At 33.8% G+C, this 22042-nt stretch overlaps 1 protein-coding gene across 1 annotated transcript in view; it reads left to right on the top strand.

The window, feature by feature from the left end:
- Nucleotides 1–5516: 5516 nt before the first annotated feature.
- The window catches only part of LOC107868777 (actin-103-like), a 63598-nt gene continuing 47072 nt past the window's right edge, over nucleotides 5517–22042 (top strand). The window contains exons 1-2 of the mRNA XM_047410422.1: nucleotides 5517–5955; nucleotides 6030–6348. Coding sequence (XP_047266378.1) covers nucleotides 5862–5955; nucleotides 6030–6348 — 413 coding nt within the window. The 5' untranslated portion in view covers nucleotides 5517–5861. The remainder of the gene's footprint in view (nucleotides 5956–6029; nucleotides 6349–22042) is intronic.

Genomic DNA, 22042 nt, shown 5'->3' with positions numbered 1-22042 from the left:
CACCTAAGTCCACTGGCATGGTTATGCCATAAGTTAGGAGCTGCCCAACCTATCTTATGCCATAAGTTAGGTGCCGCCCAGCCTAACTTAGGCGATGGGCAATGCGTCGCCCAGCCTAGCTTAGGCAATGGGCAATGCGGCGTATACCTTATGGCCCAACGACGTAAATTCATCATTTTTAAGTCATTTTAAGGGCAACTAAGTCCTTTCACATCCCAAAACCGTCTCTAATCATCCTTAAATGAATTTAGGCTTATTAGAAATGTCAAAACCCTCTTAATATCCCTAGTTCATCCTTCGAGAACACAAGAGGAGAAACCAACTAGGGTTTGAGCAATCAAGCTTAAAGGTCGAATCTTTTCAAAACTTCTTCACAAATTCATAGCAACTAAGGTACGTGGGATTCATCCTAAAACTACATGGTCTTGTTGAATCTCTTGAATATGATTTAAAGTTATCAAGCATGAATTTATAAAGGGGTTATAGATCCTATGTTTTAAGTTATGCGTTAGAACCTTTTAATGGTAGAATTGTTTTGGCCTTGTGGTCTTTTCCCTTAAATTGATGTATACCTATATGTATATGTATGAAATTGAAGATTTTATTGAGAGCATTATTATTGAAATCCCTCTCTTTTGATGAATTAGAGTTTATGAACTTATTGGGAATGATTTGAAATACATGTTTTATGATTTGAAAGTGGGCTTTTCAATATCCAAGTATTTGACATAAGTTAGAGATGATGAGAGGGATTTTCTTGTTATACCTATATGATTATTTTAAAGAGAGAATTGCATGATATTGAGTAAATTGAAATGACCAACTTATGTTATTGAAATTTTGACAAAGAAAAAGTTCCTTGCATGTGTTTACATGAATTTAAAGAAAAAGTTCTTTGAACTGATTTATTAATATGGTAGTACCAAACTTATGTTTTGAAAACAAAGATTTTAATATGCTAATAATGGCTCAGAGATGTGACTTGCAAGTCAATGGTATGACAATACCATATGAGTGTATACCATAACAGAGTAAGTTTTTTTTTAGTTTGATTTCAGAGAATGCATGTTTTAAAGAGTTAAAGATGGGCTTAAAGAGTGTTAGGTGGTTGCCTGAAGAAGGTTTAAGTTTAAGTAACTCTTCTTTATTTCCCTAAAAGGGATTATACGTTGGTCTAGTGCCCTATGGCATACAGAGAGACACCAACTCTTGCGACAAACTTGGGTTGGGGGCTTAGCTGCCGAGTTAACGGCAGATTCCATATAGCCTGTGGAATTTCAGAGTTGTAGGATATACCACCTAGCACAGAAGTAAAATAAAGATTTAGTCACAGATTTTTCAGATGATTGTTCAGAGTCTTTTAAATATTCCCATGTATTTTCTCATCATATGTTATGTTTATGAACTATTTTCAAATTGCTCTCACTTATGTTATATAAAAATTGTTATTTTGGATTTGCTCTACGTACCAGTACAATTGTATTGACCCCCTACCTTTCAGGGTCTGAGGCTCAGTCTAGAGGTCCTGCTAAGCCATAGAGTTTCTAGATTGAAGTGAAGTGTGTAGTTGGTAAGCCTTCTTTATTTCGAAAGGCATATATCTTTCAGACTTTTGTTATTTATGTTGGTTTTGGTCCACTAGGGTCCTTGTCCCAGTTTTCAGACAGCTTTATTTCATATGTAGTAGTGATTTCGTAGACTGAGTTAGATATTATCTAGATGTTGAATTACTATCTTCATTATTATTTTGAACTAAAAGTATGACCATGGTTCTATATTGATTTACGTTTTCCGCATCTTCTATTATTGTATGAATATTGTGCATGACTACCAGATAGACAAAGGCTTCCGGGCCTTCATGGTGTGGGATGTTCGTCACGGCTAGTGTCCCAGCTCAGGTCGTGACACCCAGCCCGGTCTCTATTAGTGAACCCCAACACTTTCATAGTTGTGGTTCTGTTATAAACTAGACCATAATCAATGGTGCTCGGAATGTACCTTAAAATTCTTTTTGCTGCTTTGAAGTGAATTTCAGTTGGTGAATGCATAAACCTTGACAACACACTTGTTATGGTCATAATATCAGGCCTCGGGTAGATAGGCACAATATGGAACCAAGCAAATTTCTAAAAAGTGAAGCATCAACAAAACCAGATTCATCATTTTTCGTTAGTTTCTCTCTTTGAACTGCAGGCTTACTTACTGGTTTGCATTTTTCAAGGCAAAACTTCTTTAATATTTTGGCAGCATATTTCTTCTGAGCAAAAAAAATTCCTTCAGAAGATTGACTAACCTCCATTCCCAATAAATAATTCATCTTTCCTAGATCATTCATGTCAAAAACCTTCTTCATTTGCTCTTTGAAGTCTATGATAGACTTTGTGTCTCTTCCAGTCACCAACAGATCGGCTACATAAAGGGAAACTACAAGAAATTTATCAGTTGGAGGTCTAATATACAAGGTTGCTTCATTTCAGCTTCTATTGAACACCAAATTTAGTAAGTAAATTTTAATTCGTGCATACCAGGCCCTAGGTGCCTGCTTTAAGCCATAAATTGCCTTTCTCAATAAGTATACCTGACCACCAGATCCTCTAAAACCTTCAAGCTGCTCTACATAAATTTCTCTTTAAGAAACCCATTAAGAAAAGTGGACTTTACGTCCATTTGAAATACGTGCCAACCTTGGTGTGCTGCAACTGCGGGAGCAATTTGATGGTGTCAAAACTTGAAACTGGTGCAAACGTTTCAAGAAAATCAATTCCATGTTGTTGGGCATACCCTTTTATGATCAGTCTTGCTTTGTACTTGTTGAGTGTGCCATCTAAGTTCAACTTAGTCTTGAACACCCATCTAGTTCCAAGAATCTGCCTGTCGTGAGGTCTAAGTACAAGCACCCATGTATCATTCTTGTTAATCACATTGAGCTCCTCCTCCATGGCAGCCCTCTATTCTGGAATTTACAATGCATTGTCTACACTTGTTGGCTCCAATATAGCAACATTGCATCTGGTATATATGTCTTCAATTTATCTGGTATCTCTTACTGCAAAATCATCCGAATCTTCTTCATCTGGAATTGATTCTTCTTCTTGGACACCTTGTTCTTGATTAGTGATTTGTAAAGGAGAAACAACCATATTCTTCCAGTCCCACATAGCATTCCCATCAAACTTAACGCTTCTACTCACATGTATTTGTTGTGAAATATGATTTAAAATCCTATTACCTTTCAAAGTGCTGCTATAGCCCACAAATATTCCAACATTGTCTCTTTGATCAAGTTTATCCTTTTTAATATCGGGAATGTAAGAGTAACATATGCAGTCAAACAATTTAAGATGTGAGATTGATGGCTTGGATCCAATCCATGCTTCATATGGAATCTTTCCTTCAACAACTCTTGTTAGCAATCTATTCTAAAGATAGACAGCAGTATTGACAGCTTCGGCCCATAACACCATAGGTAACCCTTTCTCAAATAAAAGACACCTAGCCATATTCATAATGGACCTATTTTTCTTTCAATTACACCATTTTATTGTGGTTTGTAAGCAAAAATAAGTTGATGATGAATTCTCGCTTTCTGAAGGAAATCCTTAAATTGATTGGAAGTGAACTCAGTCGCATTATTAGACCTTAAGATTTTTATCAAAGAGCCACATTAGTTTTCAATAGTTGCTTTAAATTTTTAAAACGTGACAAATACTTTAGATTTTTGCTTCAAAAAATAAATCCAACAAAACCTTGTAAGGTCATCAATGAATAAAAAGAAGTATTTTTGCCATTATAAGAAAGAGTGCTTATAGGTCCACACACATCAGTGTGTATTAGTTGGAGTTTTTTAGTAGCTCGCCAGGCTTGATTCATAGGAAATGGTGATTGACTTAGCTTCCCAATTTGACACACTCCACATACATTAGAGTTTTCATTTATGGAAGGAAAATTGTCACAAGTTCCTTATTTTGCATAATTTTTAAAGACTTAAAATTGATGTGGACAAGCCTTTTATGCCAGACATAACTGTCATCTTGTATGCCGGCATAAGCTCCAATCTCAATATATTTCCAATCAAGAGGAAAGCTTATATTGAGCATTTTGACCATGAGCAATTTTATACCAGTTGGATCCATGATTTCACATGCTTTACTTTAAATAACAGGGCATAATTATTCTCAAGCAACTGAACAACACTTAGAAGACTTTGGCTAATTTCAAGAACAAATAATACATCAGAGATAAGCTTTATACCTGATGGAGTTTGAACAGCAGCTGCTCCTTTGCCCTTTGCATCTAAGAGTCTACCATCTCCAACTCTGACTTTAGAAAAATAGTTTTTGCCCAAACGTTCAAAGTTATTCAAGTTAGCTTTCATATGATGTGTACATCCATAATCAACAAGCCATACATCATGATCTTGAGATGCTATATTGCATTCTCCAATAATAGAAGTTGCAAACAACTTCTCTTCATAATCTTCAACGTTTTCAGCAACTTGAGTTGGTTGCACTTGATCTGGTCGGGCTTGATTTGTTTTGCAACCTTATCCATATGACCCAACTGTTTGTATACCTGGCATTGAACTCCAATTCTGTACCAACAGAACTTCTCCTTATGATTGGTCTTTTTACAATAGGGATAAGGTGGATACTTCGATCTTCTTTATCTCCCTTTGTTGTTATATTGGTCCTTCTTCTCCATGCCATGTCTTCTATTTAATTTCCCTTTTAATTCACCATCAGACTAAGCTTTAGACTTTTGAGCAGCCACAAGAGCAACTTCATTTGAACTCTCTTCCTTTCTAAAGCTTTTCTTTGCTCCACAGCTTGAAGAGCATTGGATAGTTCATTCAACGTGACATGAGACATATCCCAAGTATATTCCATTGAGGATATTTTTTCTTCGAACTTCTCTGGGAGTATCACCATCACCTTCTCAACAATCCTCTGCCCTTCTACTTTTTCTCCCAACAATCAATTTGATTAACAATTTTCATTATCCTATCAATATAATCTTTAACTTTTTTAGTCTCTTTCATCCTTAACATCTCAAATTCTTTTCTTAGATTCAATATTTGCATTTGTCTTATCCTATTACTCCCCTGAAATTCTTGCTTCAGCATATCCGAAGCTTCTTTGGAAATTTCACATGACATTATCCTTGTAAAAATTGATTCGCAGACGGTTGCGTGAATGAAAGACAAGGCTTTTGGACCTTTTGCAATCTTTTCTTTGTGATTTCTGATCTGCTGAAGAGTTGGGTTTTCTCTTAAAGGTTCTGGAGCATTGTCTTCCTCAACATACTTCCATAAACCAAGACCTTTCAAGTATGTTTTCATCTTTACAGCTCAAACTCGGTAATTCTCGCCATTAAAGATAGGAGGTGGAAGAGAAGAGCTGATAGATACCATGCCAAAAAAGAACTGGACAGAAAGAGACATGAACAAGTTAAGCTTGTTGCATGATCTTTGTTGTTTTTTTTCTTCAGAAAAACACTCCCTTAAAGATCAATCTTGCTCTGATGACAATTGAAGGACAGAAAGAAAAAAATAGACATGAAAAAATTGAGAAAAAAAACTGAGAAGTAGTAGTAATCTACATTCATACAGCATACAGCAAAATATATAATACAACTGGTTTGAAATGTCCCTCAAAACCTGGAAACATGTCTCCTAATATTGTGCTGAAATTATGCACCACCACACACTACAACTACCTTCTAAAGATCTAGAACTTACAGCAAAATAATCTACAGATTACAGCAAAAAATCAAGACCAAAAAAACTGTCAAGCTGACAACAGTTAGCATCACTGAAAACAACATCCTTCATCATCTACTTTACCCCAAAAAAAATCGAGAAAATGACAAAAATAATGTTTGATAAATTCAGTGTTCCAGCCATATATGTTGCAATGCAGGTTGTTCTCTGTCATCTTGGTAGTGGTAGCACAACTGGTAAGCTGAAGAAGAAATACTGGTTCTCTACTGTTGTAGCTAGTCACTAATTTCATTTTTTATTTTCCAACCAGGCATTATGCTTTATTCTGGTGATAGTATGAGCCACTCTGTCCCCATCTACGAGGGACATTCAATTCCTCATGCTATCTCACGGTTAAGTCTTGCTGGTAGTGATATTACAGATTATCTCTGCAAGATTTCCACCAAGAAGGGTTATGCATTTACATATAAATGTGCAATGGACTTAAATGTTGCTTATCGTATGAAGGAGACAATTACTTACGTTGCGCTGAATTTTGAACAGGAAATTGAGAAGGCAAAAAATAGATCTTCAGTTGAGCAAGGCTTTAAGCTTCTTGATGGAGAAGTCATTAATGTTGGTGCTGAGAGGTTCCATGGTCTTGAACTCCTATTCCAGCCATCAATGGTTAAAAGGGACAGACATAAATTCATGAAAAAACCTATAGCTTAATTATGAGATGTGAAGTTGATATTAGGAAAAATTTATTTGTGAACACTATGCTTAGAGATGGCTCAACGATGTTTTCTAGCTTAGCAAAATGTATGAGCAAGGAAATCACCGGCTTGCTCCAAGAAGTACGAAAATAGAGATGGTTGCACCACCTGAGAGGAAGTGCAGCACCTGGATAGAAGGATCAATTTTAGCTTCCCTCAGTACTTTCAAAAAAGTTAGTTTCTCCTTGCTTTATTTGACTAATCAATCAATAAATCAATCTACAAAGTCGAAGTCTAGAACGATTGGTTCTAACTATGAACGTCTTCTTATTAACTCTTTTAAGCTCAAGGGATTCAATACTAATATCTACGTCCCATACAGATGTGGATAACGATGAGTATGATGAATGTGGTTCCTCAATTATCTACAAGAAGTGTCAAATATTGTGAGAACATAAAATCCTCTTCAGTTGTTTATCGTTCTGGTACCCAAGCAGCATGAAGATCAAGCCGTCTGTTTTTATTTTCTTTGTTAGTTAGCTAGTATGCAGTAAACTGGTTACCTTTGATCTATTGTGTCATTATTTTTTTCTATTTTGTATGTTTTAAAACTATTTAAGTTTCAGTTACTGAAAGTGTTGGTTTCATTTATTTTGTGGGGTCAAATTCATGAGGAAGAAAATTTCATATGCCAATTTACTTGGCTAGGAAATAAATTTGAAGGGCAAGCAAAATTTTGTGGAGGACAAAGTTTGTATTTATTTTTCTTTTCTTATTTTGTGTTTGGAGCCGTCCATGTTGGGACATCTATAAAAGGATGATTCTTCATTATTGAAACCAATCCAAAATTCATAATTATCCATTGCAAGAGTAGGGAGTTCAGTGAGCAATTTTCTTATAAAGGAAGTTGTTCTCTAGAGGATGTATGATCATTTGAATCTGAAGCACGTTAAATCCTGTATCTTTCTCTTATTCTTTATTTCGTGTTTCCTCTAATATTGGTATCAGAGTCAAAGTTTTGTATGAGTATGCTCTATGATTACAACACAGTCTGAACTTTCACATCAGAAAAGAATTACTTTGATTTTTTTTATTTCCAAATACTATCTGTAGTAGAAGAGAAAAAACAAGTAACGATGAGTTTAATTAAGTTTGAAATTGATAGATTTAGTAGGCGCAACAACTTCAACATCTAAAAGATCAAGATGATGACGTTACTACGGATGAAAGGTTCAATCCATGCTATTGCCGAAAAGTATCCCGATGGTAGATCTGATTCCGACAAGGAGAAGATTGAAGGAGATACATTGAGAGTCATCCAGCTATCCTTGTACCTAACGTGCTCTGTGAAGTGAATAAAAGTACCAATGAGACAACCAAAAAGTTTTGAGACAAGCTGCAAGGGCTTTACTAGGCAGGGGCGGATATACAGTGTGGCGTGGGGGTTTCGGAGAACCCCCACTCGCTACCGTAGATCCCATATATATATTAAAAAATAGAAGAAGTCAATAAAAATTTATAGATGAGAATCCATAAACAAATTCAAGGTTGGTTTGATGGCTTAGAAGAGACCCTTGAATTGCTTATGAGATCGATACTTAATTGGGTTGTCTTTATTATTATTATTATTATTATTATTATTATTATTATTATTATTATTATTATATAGTAGCTTATTTATCTGGAACCCACTAGTTTAAAATATTAGATCCACCTCTGTTACCAGGACTGATTGGTGACAACAAGGATGTTGTTACAATGACATCTTCACATATTTAAGATGGAGTCAGGCGGTTTTCCTCTTACAAAATTGATGAAGACGGAGATATTGATTTCAAACCTATTCGATTGTCTATGAGAGATAAAGGACAATTTTTTATATATCAACTCATAGGTATTTCATTGGTTCATAAGATTAAACATCGAGCTAATCAAAGATACCTAGACCAAAGACCTATAATTTCCGTATTTATATTTCACTCCATAAAGTGAAGGGGAAACAGGATATATTCTAAGGCCTCCAGAAGAGGAAAACAAACTAAGGTACTTTTCCCCACCATGTCTCAGAAATCTCACGAAGTTAATTATTGGTATCACTCTTTCTACTATTCTAATTTTCTTTTTCAATTTGTATAAGATTTTTAAGTACTTTCACAAATCCAAGTAGAAAAAGAACATATTTCTGTAAAAGAAGTCATTATTTCATATTATTCATCATAAACTATTTAGGAATTATCAGAAATGTGTCTTGACAAAACTTTCGACAAGTATTATTCTTTCTTTTTATGTTTTTTTAGGTTGCTATTCAGTTAATAACTAAGAAATTGATTATCAGTCGAGGAAATTTAGAAAAAAAATAATTTTTATTTAGTGTTTGCATTTAATTGAAAAGAACTATATAAACTATTGAGCATTTTCTACCTGTAAGGTAATCAAAAAATTCAAGATTAAGCTGCTCAAACAAATATTTCAAGATTAAGGTGCCATGGTCGTAAGCTAATGCACGTCCAATTTGAGAATTAACACCTATAAAGAGAGATCTGAACGCTTAAATTTTTTCTTTTTGTTACTGAAACCATACATTGATTATGATATACAAATTAAGATAGCTATGATCCTAAGTTGAAAGTATAATTTGTTTATGATATTGTATTAGTTAAGTATAATGTATGTCACATCCCCTTTTTTTTATTAAAAAAAGAATTGATTTTAAGTTTGAAAAGGGTTTTATTATTAAGTCACAAAAGATAAAATTTGTTTCGAAAATGATTCTTTTTCATTTGAATTTAGAGTCACCACTTGACATAAATCGGGTGTGTCAAGTCACCTTTGGAAATCCATTTTCAAAACAGTTTGACTCTAGAAACTGACCAGCGAATAGAGATTCCGGTTAAGGAATTCTATTGATCGAGGGGAAGGTGTTAGGCACCCCTCGATCCCGTGGTTCGACAATGGTCGCTTCGTAGAGTATATCAGCTAGTAGACACTATGAAATGTATAAACCAATAAAACACATAAACAAGAAAACAAACAACCAAAACAATCAAAAATTCAAAAATAGTGTCCAGTCCAATTTATTACAAACCAAATATAAAAATGCTAAAATATAAACCTAAACTATTCTAATTGCCCTGGCTATGCTTTACCCAATGCCTCAGACCTTGATCACGAGCCTTCTTTGCATACATGATACTTCGGGGCATCCCTCGGTGAATAAGTACATAAGACCTCGGGGCATTTTCCGGCAAAATGAATACATCTTCTCAATTTAGTGTGAGGAAATAAAAAAATCTCAAACACAATAATTCAATCACTCAACAATCATTAATTTCTACAATTTGCCTACCCAAACCTAAGATTTGCCTATCCACTCTCTGCCTAAAACATGATACTATCGAATTTATCAATATAAATCAAGATGAAAAATTAAATAAACTAAATAAAATTACAAATTATCCAACCTTCAATACCACACAAAATTACGATTTATCCCCCATATTAAGTCCAAATTATTAGATAATCCAATTTACACAATCAATAGATCAATAACAAAAATATTAACAATCACTTATGATGATTCAAAGATATGAAAATCAACAAAATCAAAATCCACACACCGATAAATTTATCACACAAAGTGTCAAACAATCAAGATTAATAAAGAATGACATGAAGAATGGATCTTAATGCTGCTTTCATTCAAGTATTACTCAATTAAATGAGACGAAATCTGCGCTGGAAACATCGAATCAACCCCAACACATGAACAACCCAACTCGAATCGAGAGATATAATTTGGACAAATTCGAAACTAACGGAAAAACCTTAATAAGAACCCCAAATCTCAGATTTTGAACTAACCTTAAACAACCCCACTGGAATCGATGTTGGGCTGTCGTTTGCGCCTCGCCGAAGCTCCATCAGACCACGCAATCAACAAAATGAGGGTATCTTCGGCTAGATTTTACCTGAAAAATAAAAAAATAGCGGAATAGCGATTTTCTCTATGAACGACCCAATTTCGTAGGGTATTCTGATTCTGAGTGAAATCAGTCTACTTTTTCTCTCTCCCTTGTGAGTTTGATTCCTATAATCCTCTTTCTCACTGTTTTTCTTTCTCGATCTCCTTCTCTCTAATTTCTCTGTGTATTTCTCGATGTGTATAAAATGTGGGCATATGAGCGGTGAGATGTGTGAATTCTGGTGAAGTGTCGGCTTGTTTAGTGATTATCCAGTCGCCATTTTTTGTTTGTGTTGTGTTACGTATATCTGTGTAGAATCTGTGTGAGCTGTGTATGCATGTGTGTATTTTTATTTTGTCAAAAAATAGAGAGAATCTATGGAGAAGATGTAAAAAATAGAGTCGTCCCCTCAGTGTAATGGTGTATGTATGTATATATTCTGGTCAAGAAGAAAAGAAAACATGAACGGGGTGTTCGTAAGTTGGCATATGTGGGGTAGGGGGTTAGGGGGTGGGGGTGAGTGGTTTGGATAAGTTGAGGTGGTTAATTTTGAAAGAATGGATTGTTAATTTGTTAGAAATTTTATTTTTTGTCTTTTTGTGAAGGGATAATCATATGGGGTGAGGTATATGGTAATGGTGAAGATAATGTTGGGTTCATAGAAGTGTGAATGGAAAATGGAAAAAAAATGGTGGAGAAGAGGAGACACCAATTTTGAAAGTGTAATCCCAAAATTGGAAAGTTCACTAATTCTCCCACATTGGTGGGAAAAAGGAAACTTTGGAGTGTTTATAAAGATGAATACTTACTCCACATGATAAGTGAGGAAGGAAATAAGAGATGCCTTGCGCCTTGTCATCGTCGCTCGCTCGGCTTTGGATTTGGATTTAGATTTGTCAAATGATCGATCGATAAGATCTATCTTCTTGGACAAAATTTTATGTGATGAAATCTGATCAATACTCCATTTATATAGATGCAGTAACAATAACAGATGCAATGTTTCGATTGAACTGATGCACTGTTTTGACTGAACTGATGCACTGTTTCTGAACTGATGTACTGTTTCTTTTCGACTGAAGTGATGCATGTACTGAACTGATATACTGTTTCTGTTTCGACTGAACAAATGCAATTCTTCAATGAAGTGATGCCCAGTTTTGAACTGGTGCACTGTTTGGTGAAATAGTATACTGCTTCAGCAAAAATGCTGCAGACGTGCATTTTTAGAAACATCACACCATTTAAGTGAACTAATGCCACCTTTTCGAAGAGGCATCTTCTAGTCTATATAAACTTGCTTTCCTTAAGAAAAGTATGTGAATTCCGACGACTTGGTCTTATTCATTTTTGTTTCATCTATTTTCTGAAAAATACAATACACCTCTTGGAAAGGTCATTTTGATCTTGTGTTGAGGGTATTTGATATACTTCATTGTGTTCTTATTTATATGCTTAAACTTTAGTTGAATTTATTGTTTTTACTATACAGATTCTGCGTACCTGTAGAAGGAAAATAACAGATAAATGGGTAAATTTAGCTTTCGGGGGGGACAAAATAACTTCCCTATGGTGTCTGTGAGTGTTTTCACTAATGAGACTCTCTTATTTTCATTTCGCCCAACTCATAGTAATCTTAGGGTGCCCGTGAGGGTTTTTACGATAAGTCTCTCTCATTTTATCTCTCTCAACTTACCATCGGCTTACGATGCCCGCGAGTATTTTCACCAATAAGACTCTCATTTTTATTTCTCTCCTAATTCCTTATGCCGAGGAAGACAAATAGTTCTCAAAATACATTATCATATGCATTGCATACTTAGCCTTATCTTTCTTAAATATTGATCTAAAGGTCTTTCTTTGGTTGTAACTTGGCTTTTGGATAAGGTTAAAAAAAAAGAATGACATGAGGCCCAAATGATACTTGAAGTGGGGTGGGACTTACAACTTTTAGAATCGACTCAAACAATGAAAATTAATACATGCCCCAATTTCTTTTAACTGGGTAATTCTAAATTATTTACTTGGTTGGACTGAGCCCGGAATAGGACACCCTACGTATCTCACCCTTGAGAGAGGAGAATCAGATCACACGTAGTTTCGACAACTCATTCTTTTGCTCGATTTTGATTTTCTTCTTTTATTGACTCTTTTCTCTTTGGGATTTTTTCTGACTTTATTTTTTACTTGACACTCTTCTCTTTTATTTCTTTTTGGAAATATTTTTTCTCTCTTCTCTTTTTTTCTGAAACTTTTCTGTCTCTATTCTTTTGCTCGGCAATTTCTTTTGACCTTTGCTGACTCTATCTTGATTCCAAAAAGGGGTGTGAAAGAAAATAGAACTAAAACTCAAATGGGGTAAACTAAAGATGACACAATATTTGGATAGTAGAATGAAATGCCTTCATCATATCAATCTTTGAAAAATGCAAGTACATATCATGCAATATAAAAATGAGAAATGAAGATCATTTTGGACACATTTTAGAGCACTAACTTTCCCTAGACATGTGTGTCACTTCTTCTTCCACTCTTGTCAAACGTACAACTCCATCCTTATTGAATACATCTCACATTGGATGACTCATTCTTTAGTGGAACAAATTTCTTTTGTTTCTCTTCACTGGAGATAATCCATCCACTGTTTCACCTAATTAAGAATGATTGAGATGCTTTTCAATTGATAACCAAGTTATTCTTGTAATTCTCAAAATGATTGTCCTAATTCATTCAAGGAAGGCTTCAAACTGATCACTATATGTCTCATCCCTATATCTATTTTCTCATATGCTTTTCCTAACTTTAAGCTCTTGATTCAATGCTCCATGATTAAACTTAATGAAAAGATCTAGCTGAAAATTCTGCAAGCATGTCATATCACTAGTACCAACATAAAATGTATTGTGTAAAGAAGACAAATCAACAAACTAAAATAAAACAAACAAAAAATACCACATTTCATTAGAAGGAAAAATAGAAAGGTTTGAACAAAGACAATAAAGAAACAAAACAAGATAGATCCTGAACTACAACCCTAAAATAATTTGGATAACAGAAAGGAAAACAAAACAAACTACCAAACATTTATCCTAGCAAGGAGAGAAGTGACTTCCCAATTGTTGAGCTTGACATCTTAGCCACTGTTTTGCATATCAGTATGACTAGAACTTTCCTCACTGTCAATGCTCAGCACCATAATTTATTTATCTTAAATCATCTTTTCAATTTCTCTTTTTAAATCCTGAAAATCTATAATAAAATGACCCTCAACAGTAGAATGATACACACATCGTACATTAGGATCAAAATTTCTTGAATACAGATTAGGAGTGTACCCAAGAAGAGGAGTGATCATGCCCTACTGTACCAATCTTTGGAATAAATTGGCATACGATTCCCCAATTGGTGTGAAATTATCCCTTGGGTTCTGTCTCATTTCATTGTTTGTCTTGGATAGAAAATCAACCTTAGAAGGGCTTTGGTATGTTTTTTGAGTTAGAGGATAAATCTAAGGAGTTGGTGCCCTCCATTGTAGATAAGAAGGGGTTGAACATATGTTGCGAGCGATATATTAGATATGGGGGTAGGGAAATCGAGTATAATGGATTTTAGGAGTGATTACATAGAGCTTGGGTCTGAACTTGAGCTTGAGACTAAGAGTAATGGAGACGTGGTCTTCTTCGACATACACGTTATCCAGCTACAATAGCAGCAACATCTTTCTTATTCTTATTTCCTTCAACATTTCCTGAACCCTTTTGAATTGCTTGAGTAGTTGTTTTCAATGCTGCAAAATTCATAATACGGCCGATCTTGATTCCATCCTCTACCATCTTTCCCATTTTCAGGACCTAAATAAATGGATTTCCTAATGTAGTTAATAAGTGATGATAATATCTTTCATCCTACGCTTGAATGAACACCTTCACTATCTTACTTTCTTTCATTGGCGATTTCACCTAAGCAACTTGTTCACGCCATCTAATTGCATACTCCCTAAAACTTTTAGTACTCTTCTTCTTCATATTAGTTAGGGATTTCTCATCATATATCAACTCTACCTTGTAGTGGAATTGTTGTACGAATTCATTAGCCAGGTCATCCCAACTATTCCACTTGTCGATGTCTTGATCAACAAACCATTCTGAAGCTAGACTTGAAAGAATCACAAAAATAAGCCATGAGTAATTCTTATTTCCCTTCAGCGTCCCTTAGTTGGTTATAATAATGCCTCAAATGTGTCACTAGGTCCCATGTCCGTCATGCTTCTCAAAGTTTGGCATTTTAAAACCAAAAGGGAGATTAACACCTTGAAACATGCATATATCTTTATACGAGACACTTTTATGACTGTGAGCCCCTACAAGTTTCTCATGGGTTGTTCTAAACTCTTCAATTTTTGTGTCATGCCCTTCTATTCTTCTGTCACAATAGGTTTCTCAGTGTTAAGAGGAATTTTAAGCGGTTGAGTGTAGCCATATGGACTAGTCGACTTAAATGTGGGCTCAGGAGTATAATGTTGATCACTAGGAATATTCAATACAAGCTCTCTCGTAGAGTAGGGATTTACAACCAGTTCATGAACATCAAAATTAGAAGCTTTAGGTGGGGTGGGAGTTGAAAAATATGGATAGTAGGTGAAGCCGAGTATGCGGTAATTTTGTGTTGAAGAGTGAGAAAATGAATATTAGAAGTGTTTGGACAGTGTTGGCCCGGAGTAGACTTTGATGCATATTGTGGCGTGTCAAGAAAAATGAAAAATTGTGCATGTGACACGGGGCAATCTATATACATATTCCAGATTATCAGTGGGAACTGGAGGAGGAGGCAACCCGTTAGCCCAAGCTCGGTGCATTTCTATCATTTGCTGCCTTAATTTTTGAATCTCTTCATTAGCTCCTAAATTCTCATTTTTCGTAGTCTCTATCTGATTAGCAATAACAACATCGGTATCCTTGTCGGCCATAACTTTATCCTTGACTTGGTGCAATATGGAGGACCAGTCACAAACCAACCACCTTAAACTAACTAAACAAGAGACAACAAATGCATCAGAGTTCAATATTTCTTCAAAATCTTTTTCTTTCTTTTTTTAAAGATCATCAAACCCAAGAAGGACGCCTACATATCTCACCCCCGAGAGGGGAGAATCAAGTGTGTGTAATCGTGATGTTTGGCCATAAAAGGGGCAATAAACTCTCTTTCTTTTTCTTGAAACTTTAGAAGAAAAGGAAGTAACAAAGCATCAAAAGAATTGACGAAAATTATTTTAGCATTTTTCATGTTTAAAATCCCTATACAAAATGAAATCTATGATTACCAAAGAAATATCTTTTTGGGTTTTCGATTTTGAATTTCATACGGAAATAAAAATTGAAACTATTAAAATAAATCTTTTTGTAGTTTTATTTTAAAGATGTATATAAAAAAACCTACTCTAAATGATGAGTGAAGCAAATCTTTTTGAATTTTTTAAATAAGATCACCAAACCCATGAAGGGCTACCTACGTACCTCACTCCCGAAAGAGGAGAATCAGGAATGCGTCCATATTTGACAGTTAAATATTAAACAAGCGACTGAACCTTGACTTGAGAGACATAATCACAAACAAAAGATAAAGAACATTAATAAAATCTTTTTTTTTTAATTTGACACGTAACATTAAAAATGGCACCAACAAGTATGAAAGGAAAATCTTTTTAGTATTTTCGTTATATGCAATGTACAAAACTTATACCATTTTTTATTTTATAGAAAGCTCCTATTGAAAAAAAAAAATCTTTTTTTGAAGTGTTAGAATTATGAATGCTTGCTAAAGAGAACAAAAGAAAAATCTTTTTGATGTTTTTGGTTTATCTTGAGAAGATGAGTGTAAAACGTAAAAAAATCTTTTTGAATTTTTGGATTATGAAAAACAAAATCCATAAAGAACTCTAAAAAACTAGGAAACTCTTTTTTAAAAAAAATTCTTGCCTACATACTTTTCTTTAATTCTAGCACGTGTTTTCCCTAAATCAGTTGACAAATGATCTTGTTATCCTCAAAGATGCAACAACTAGCATGTAAGGATGCTTTAGGGGTGAGTCTCCTACAAAGAACTAAGTCCTGCTAAGTCTCAATATGATGCAGATAAGCATGACTTAAAGGCTGACCTAGGTTGGGGTTCACTAATAAGGTTGTTCGGGGAGCATATGGTTGATAGTGTTGCGACAGCTTTCTACCTACTCCATACACTCAATGGCTTCCCCTCCTAAAATAAGGGTGACTCAACTAGAGGTCCTATAGACACGTATACTATGAAACTTGTTGTGAAAGAATGACTTGGGGTAATGCACATAATGCTAGATATAAAGGTGTAATACATAAGAGAAAAACTGTAAACACGTAGCACGAAGGGACTCAATAATGATAAAATAATAACATACCATAATACAAATAAGGCATCTATACACCTATAGTTTCACACTAAGCCATTACAAATCAAAAAATAAGCTCGAATTTTGAAAAATCCTCAATAGATTCTCCAAACTGTCACACCCTTTTTTTTACCAAAAAAAAATTGATTTTAAGTTTGAAAAGGTTTTTATCATTAAGTGACAAAATATAAAATTTATTTCAAAAATGATTCTTATTTATTTGAATTCAAAGTTTCCACTTTACATAGATCGGGTGTGCCAAGTCACCTTTGGAAATCCTTTTTCAAAACAGTTTGACTCTAGATACTGATCCACGAACAGAGATTCTGGTTAAGGAATTTTATTGACCGAGGAAAAAGTGTTAGGCACCCCTCGATCCTGTTGTTTGACCATGATCTCTCCATGGACTATATCAGCTAGTATACACTATGAAATATATAAACCAACAAAATACATAAACAAGAAAACAAACAACCAAAACAATTAAAAATCCAAAAATAGTGTCCAGTCCAATTTGTTACAAACCAAATATAAAAATGCTGGAATGAAAAACTAAACTTTTCTAATTGCCCTGGCTGTGCTTTAATCGATGCCTCGGGGATTGATCACGAGCCTCCTTTGAATACATGATACATCAATGAATTCCCTAGTGAATGAGTACATAAGACCTCGGGGTATTCCTCAGCAAAATGAATATATCTTCTCAATTTTGTGTGAGGAAATGAAACAATCTCAAACACAATAATTCAATCACTCAACAATCATCAATTTCTATAATTCTCCTACCCAAACTTAAGATTTCTCTATTCATTTTCGTCCTAAAACATGATACTATCAAATTTGTCAAGATCAATCATGATGAAAAATTAAATAAACTAAATTATGAATTAGCCAACTTTCAATACCACCCAAAATTATGATTTATTCCCCAAATTGAGTCCAAATTATTTGATTATCCAATTTACACAATCAATTGATCAATATCAACAATCACTTACGATGATCCAAACATATCAAAATAAACAAAATCAAAATTTACACACCGATAAATTTATCACACAAAGGGTATTCTGATTTTGGCAAAAAACTCATTAGAAACAGTCAAATCAGTCCGCTTTCTCTCTCTCCCTTGCGATTTCAATTCCTAAAATCCTCTTTCTCATAGTTTTTCTTTCTCGATCTCTCTCTCTAATTTCTCTATGTGTTTCTCGATGTGTATAGAACGTGAGTGTGTGAGTTCCGGGAGATGTAAGAATTTCGGTGAAGTGTCAGCTTGTTTAGTGATTATCCAGTCGCCACTTTTTGTTTGTGTTGTGTTACGTATATTTGTGTAGAACCTGTATAAGTTGTGTGTGTATGTATGTATTTTTATTCTGTTGAAAAATAGAGAGTATCTATGGAGAAGATGTAAAAAAAGGAGCCCCCCCTCCCCCGCTGTGTAACGGTGTATGTATGTTTATATTCTGGTCAAGAAGAAAAAAAAACGTGAAGGGGTGTACATAGGTTGGGACATGTTGGGTCGGGGATTAGGGGGTAGGGTGTGAATGGTTAGGATAAGGTGAGGTGGTTAATTTTGATTGGATGGGTTGTTAATTTATTAAAAATTTTGTTATTTTTGTCTTTTGGTGAAGGGATAATCACACAGGGTGAGGTATGTGGTAATGGTGAGGATAAATGGGTAAATTCGACTTTCGATAGGGACAAAATTATGTGTCTATAATGTACACACTTGGAATATCTCAATATTATATATATATATATATATATATATATATATATTTGTATGTATGAATATAGGCCCACGGGTGAAATTAGGGTGCTCGAGCACCCATTGACTTTGGCTCGAAATAGGTATAATTATTTAAGAAATTGAAGGAAAAGGATATAATAAACCAGGAAGCACCCACTGACATAAAGTCAGGTTGGGTGTTTGGTCGAAGAGTGTACATCCTCTCAACTGAGAGCATGTGGGGTTTGAACGCCAGTAGAGTCCTTTTCTCAATGGGAAGCTAATTTTTTTTCCTTATTAGGCATATTTTTAGTTCTTTTGTAGCCACTATTTTGACCCTAATTTCACTTCTTTTTATTTCTTTGTTACTTTAGTTCTTTTAAAGCCACTATTTTGACCCAAATTCCAATGCTACTTATGTTTAACCTTCTTTTTGTTTTCTTTATAATTTATACTTATTCATTATAACATGGAAAGAAAGAAATTCGTCTTCATAAATAAAGAATTAAAAGCTCCAAAGTTTGACCCCTCCCGAACATGAACTTAACCAATTAACTTTTTATTTTGTCATCGATTTTGTTTTTTCATCAAAGATTCACGATATCCATAATAGAAATATGAATAGTATTAATTATTTTTCATTGCCTTCTTCAATTAATTATGTACTTAAACTATATGATTATTGATTAATACTATTAACTATATGTTCGAGAAGTTGAGCACTCACGAATCAAAAATCATGTGTCTGCCACTGTATATATATAGTATTTATTACTGTTTAGTATTTATTAGTTACTTGCAAACCTAAAACCAAATACAAACTCACAATAGCTAGACCCACATTTAGTGTATTTTAAATATAAAGCCTAAAACTTGTGCCTCTTTTATACCCACATTTAGTGTATTTTAAATATAAAGCATAAAACCTCCACCACTTTTATCATTTAATTACATTTTACCAGTTACAACTTCAAAAGTACGATCTAAACCCTAATCTCTTAAATTAAGAATCATGTCTCACAATTAGAAATTTAAATTCCACTCTATAAAACTTGTAATGCAATGTTGCTTTAGGTTAATTATGACCTAATTTTCTGATTTGTCGATTCTTATTATGTTTGCTCTAAAATTAAAATGAAACAGTTGCTTGTTGAAATTTCAAATTCGAACAAATCAATTTGTAAAAACAAATCGAGAAAATAAAAAATGAATCGAATTGGATCTAGAATAAATCGAGTTAGGATAAAGATTTTAACAAATTAAATTTTAAAATTTTAATTTGATAATAACTAAAGTCAATCGAATCCATTCATGCAAAGGCCTAATTAGGAAAATTGATGATGCCCTTGAGTTATGCACTTCTCAATTCATAGCATATTGGTTATTTGGCAACGCCAATTTAGCTTATGATTTGTTTGAAAGTCCTTATCCAAATGATTATTTTATAGAGTCTAATTAGGGATACATACAACAAGAAATATATGAAAGAGTTGGTGCTGGGGTAGCAAACAAAAATAGAGTTCATTAGTGAGATGGTCTAAAATTCGTGATAAATTAGCTTATTAGGGTCCTATCATGGAGACTTTATCTATCCTCCGGCTGTTGAAACTAAACCACTAAACAACGAAAATAAGATGTCCTGAATATGTGTCATTAGGTAAACTACTTTATTTATTTAGTTTTTGTTATAAACGTACCATATATAGTGAATGTCTATTTTATCATATATAGTAAATACCTACTTTACCATATATTGCATGTGTCTATTTATGGAAAAGTTACAAACCCCAACGTTAGTATTCCCATATAAATAAAGGGGTTTTCCTTCATTGTAATTCATCCCTCAAGAGAAATAAAGAAATTTCCTCTCTTCTCCCTCCATTCTTCTTCTTTGCTTTATATTTCATCACACGTTATAAGCACGAGACTCTGCCAAACAAAGTGAGATTATAAATTAAAGGTAATTTCAAGGTTAGTAATTCTTTATGTTATTTGGCTTTTGTTACTAATAATATAATTATTGTTGGATTTGAGGAAAAATAATTGGTTTGGAACCATTTATGTTTTAAATTTATTCCTCAAGAATAATATTATCAAAAGAGATGATAATATGTTGGGTTCAAGTCCCATCGACTTATGCCTAAGATGCCTTTATATGGATAAGACGTTGAATTTGAATCTCAATGCACCATATTTATGATATTATGATAGCTAAAGTAAAATAATGTGTTTTTAATAAAAAGTCATGAAATATGTCTCATTGAATATGCTTCATTCCATAAAGTGAATGTGGTAGTAATATACTTCATTCTTGAAATGTATATGATAGGAGTGCATAATATGTCTGAAAGAAGACAAGTGATTGAATGCACGAACATACGCGTGGAGGAATAATATGATAATGATCATCAAAAGTGATGATATTTTCACACAAATATTATGATCATAAGATATGTTAAAGAAAAATTCTCTACGTCTTATGTATGCCTCGATTTGCTCTTGAAGTGGCAATATCTTGAAAGAGGTTCTAAGCTATCATACTTTGATATGCTTAAGGAAAGTTTATATTCTATTCTTCGGGAATAAGAATTTTGATTATTATAAATACAAATCTAGATCCTGGGGTTAAATATGACTGTATATAAATTTGAACATGCTCATGGTTGTAAGAAAATCACAATCCACCTCCGAAAGAGGCAAAATAATTGAGAAGGGTTATTTTGAAATCTACTTCTAAAGTATTAAATTTAAAATTTATTCATGTCATAATAGTAAATCTGAAATTTACTCAAACAAAAAACGCATGTCATATAAAACTTGGAGTTTACTAGAATAAAAGTTAAGACATGAACAATTGTGACATTCCAAAAATGTGTTATTGAGTATTGAACATGTAATGAAGAATTAGAACATTCTTCAAGAATTGTTTATGTCGCTTGTTCTCATGATAAGTTGGTTGGACCAACTAATATTGGGATTGGATCCCTTAAAATCTGAAAAACATACAAGATAAATATGGGCCCGTTCATCAGTCATGTGATTTATTAAGGTGCATCGATATAAGATAATCACATGTACATTTATTGTCAACCTGCAGTTTGACATTCATAAAGTTGCTTGCTCAATAAAATAGAATTAAAAACATAATTTTTAGATGGTGTAATCAGGACAATTCATCTTGATAATGATAGTTTAGCATTGAATGCCTCCGATAAATAGCTAAACCATTACTAATGAGAACAAAGCTTCATGTGTTGGTTTGAAATATGATGTGTTGCATACAATAACACTTGTATGCATTAGAACAATAAATTATGATTATTTCTTCCCTCTCAATTAGTTCAAGTTCAGGAACCAACTATTCCATCTATTAGTTTTGATATGCAATACACGATTAATGAATATACCATGATACACAACGATGGATTCCTCAAAAAAGATGGAGGATGTATGTCAGTTTTTCTAATATAAGGGGGAGATTATAAGCTGGTATGAAATATGTTAGGAATTATCATCAGA

Source organism: Capsicum annuum, chromosome 4 (genome assembly GCF_002878395.1).
Source record: "Capsicum annuum cultivar UCD-10X-F1 chromosome 4, UCD10Xv1.1, whole genome shotgun sequence".
NCBI lineage: Eukaryota > Viridiplantae > Streptophyta > Magnoliopsida > Solanales > Solanaceae > Capsicum > Capsicum annuum.
The sequence above is the reverse complement of the archived record's forward strand: the minus strand, read 5'-3'. Positions and strand labels throughout refer to the sequence as shown.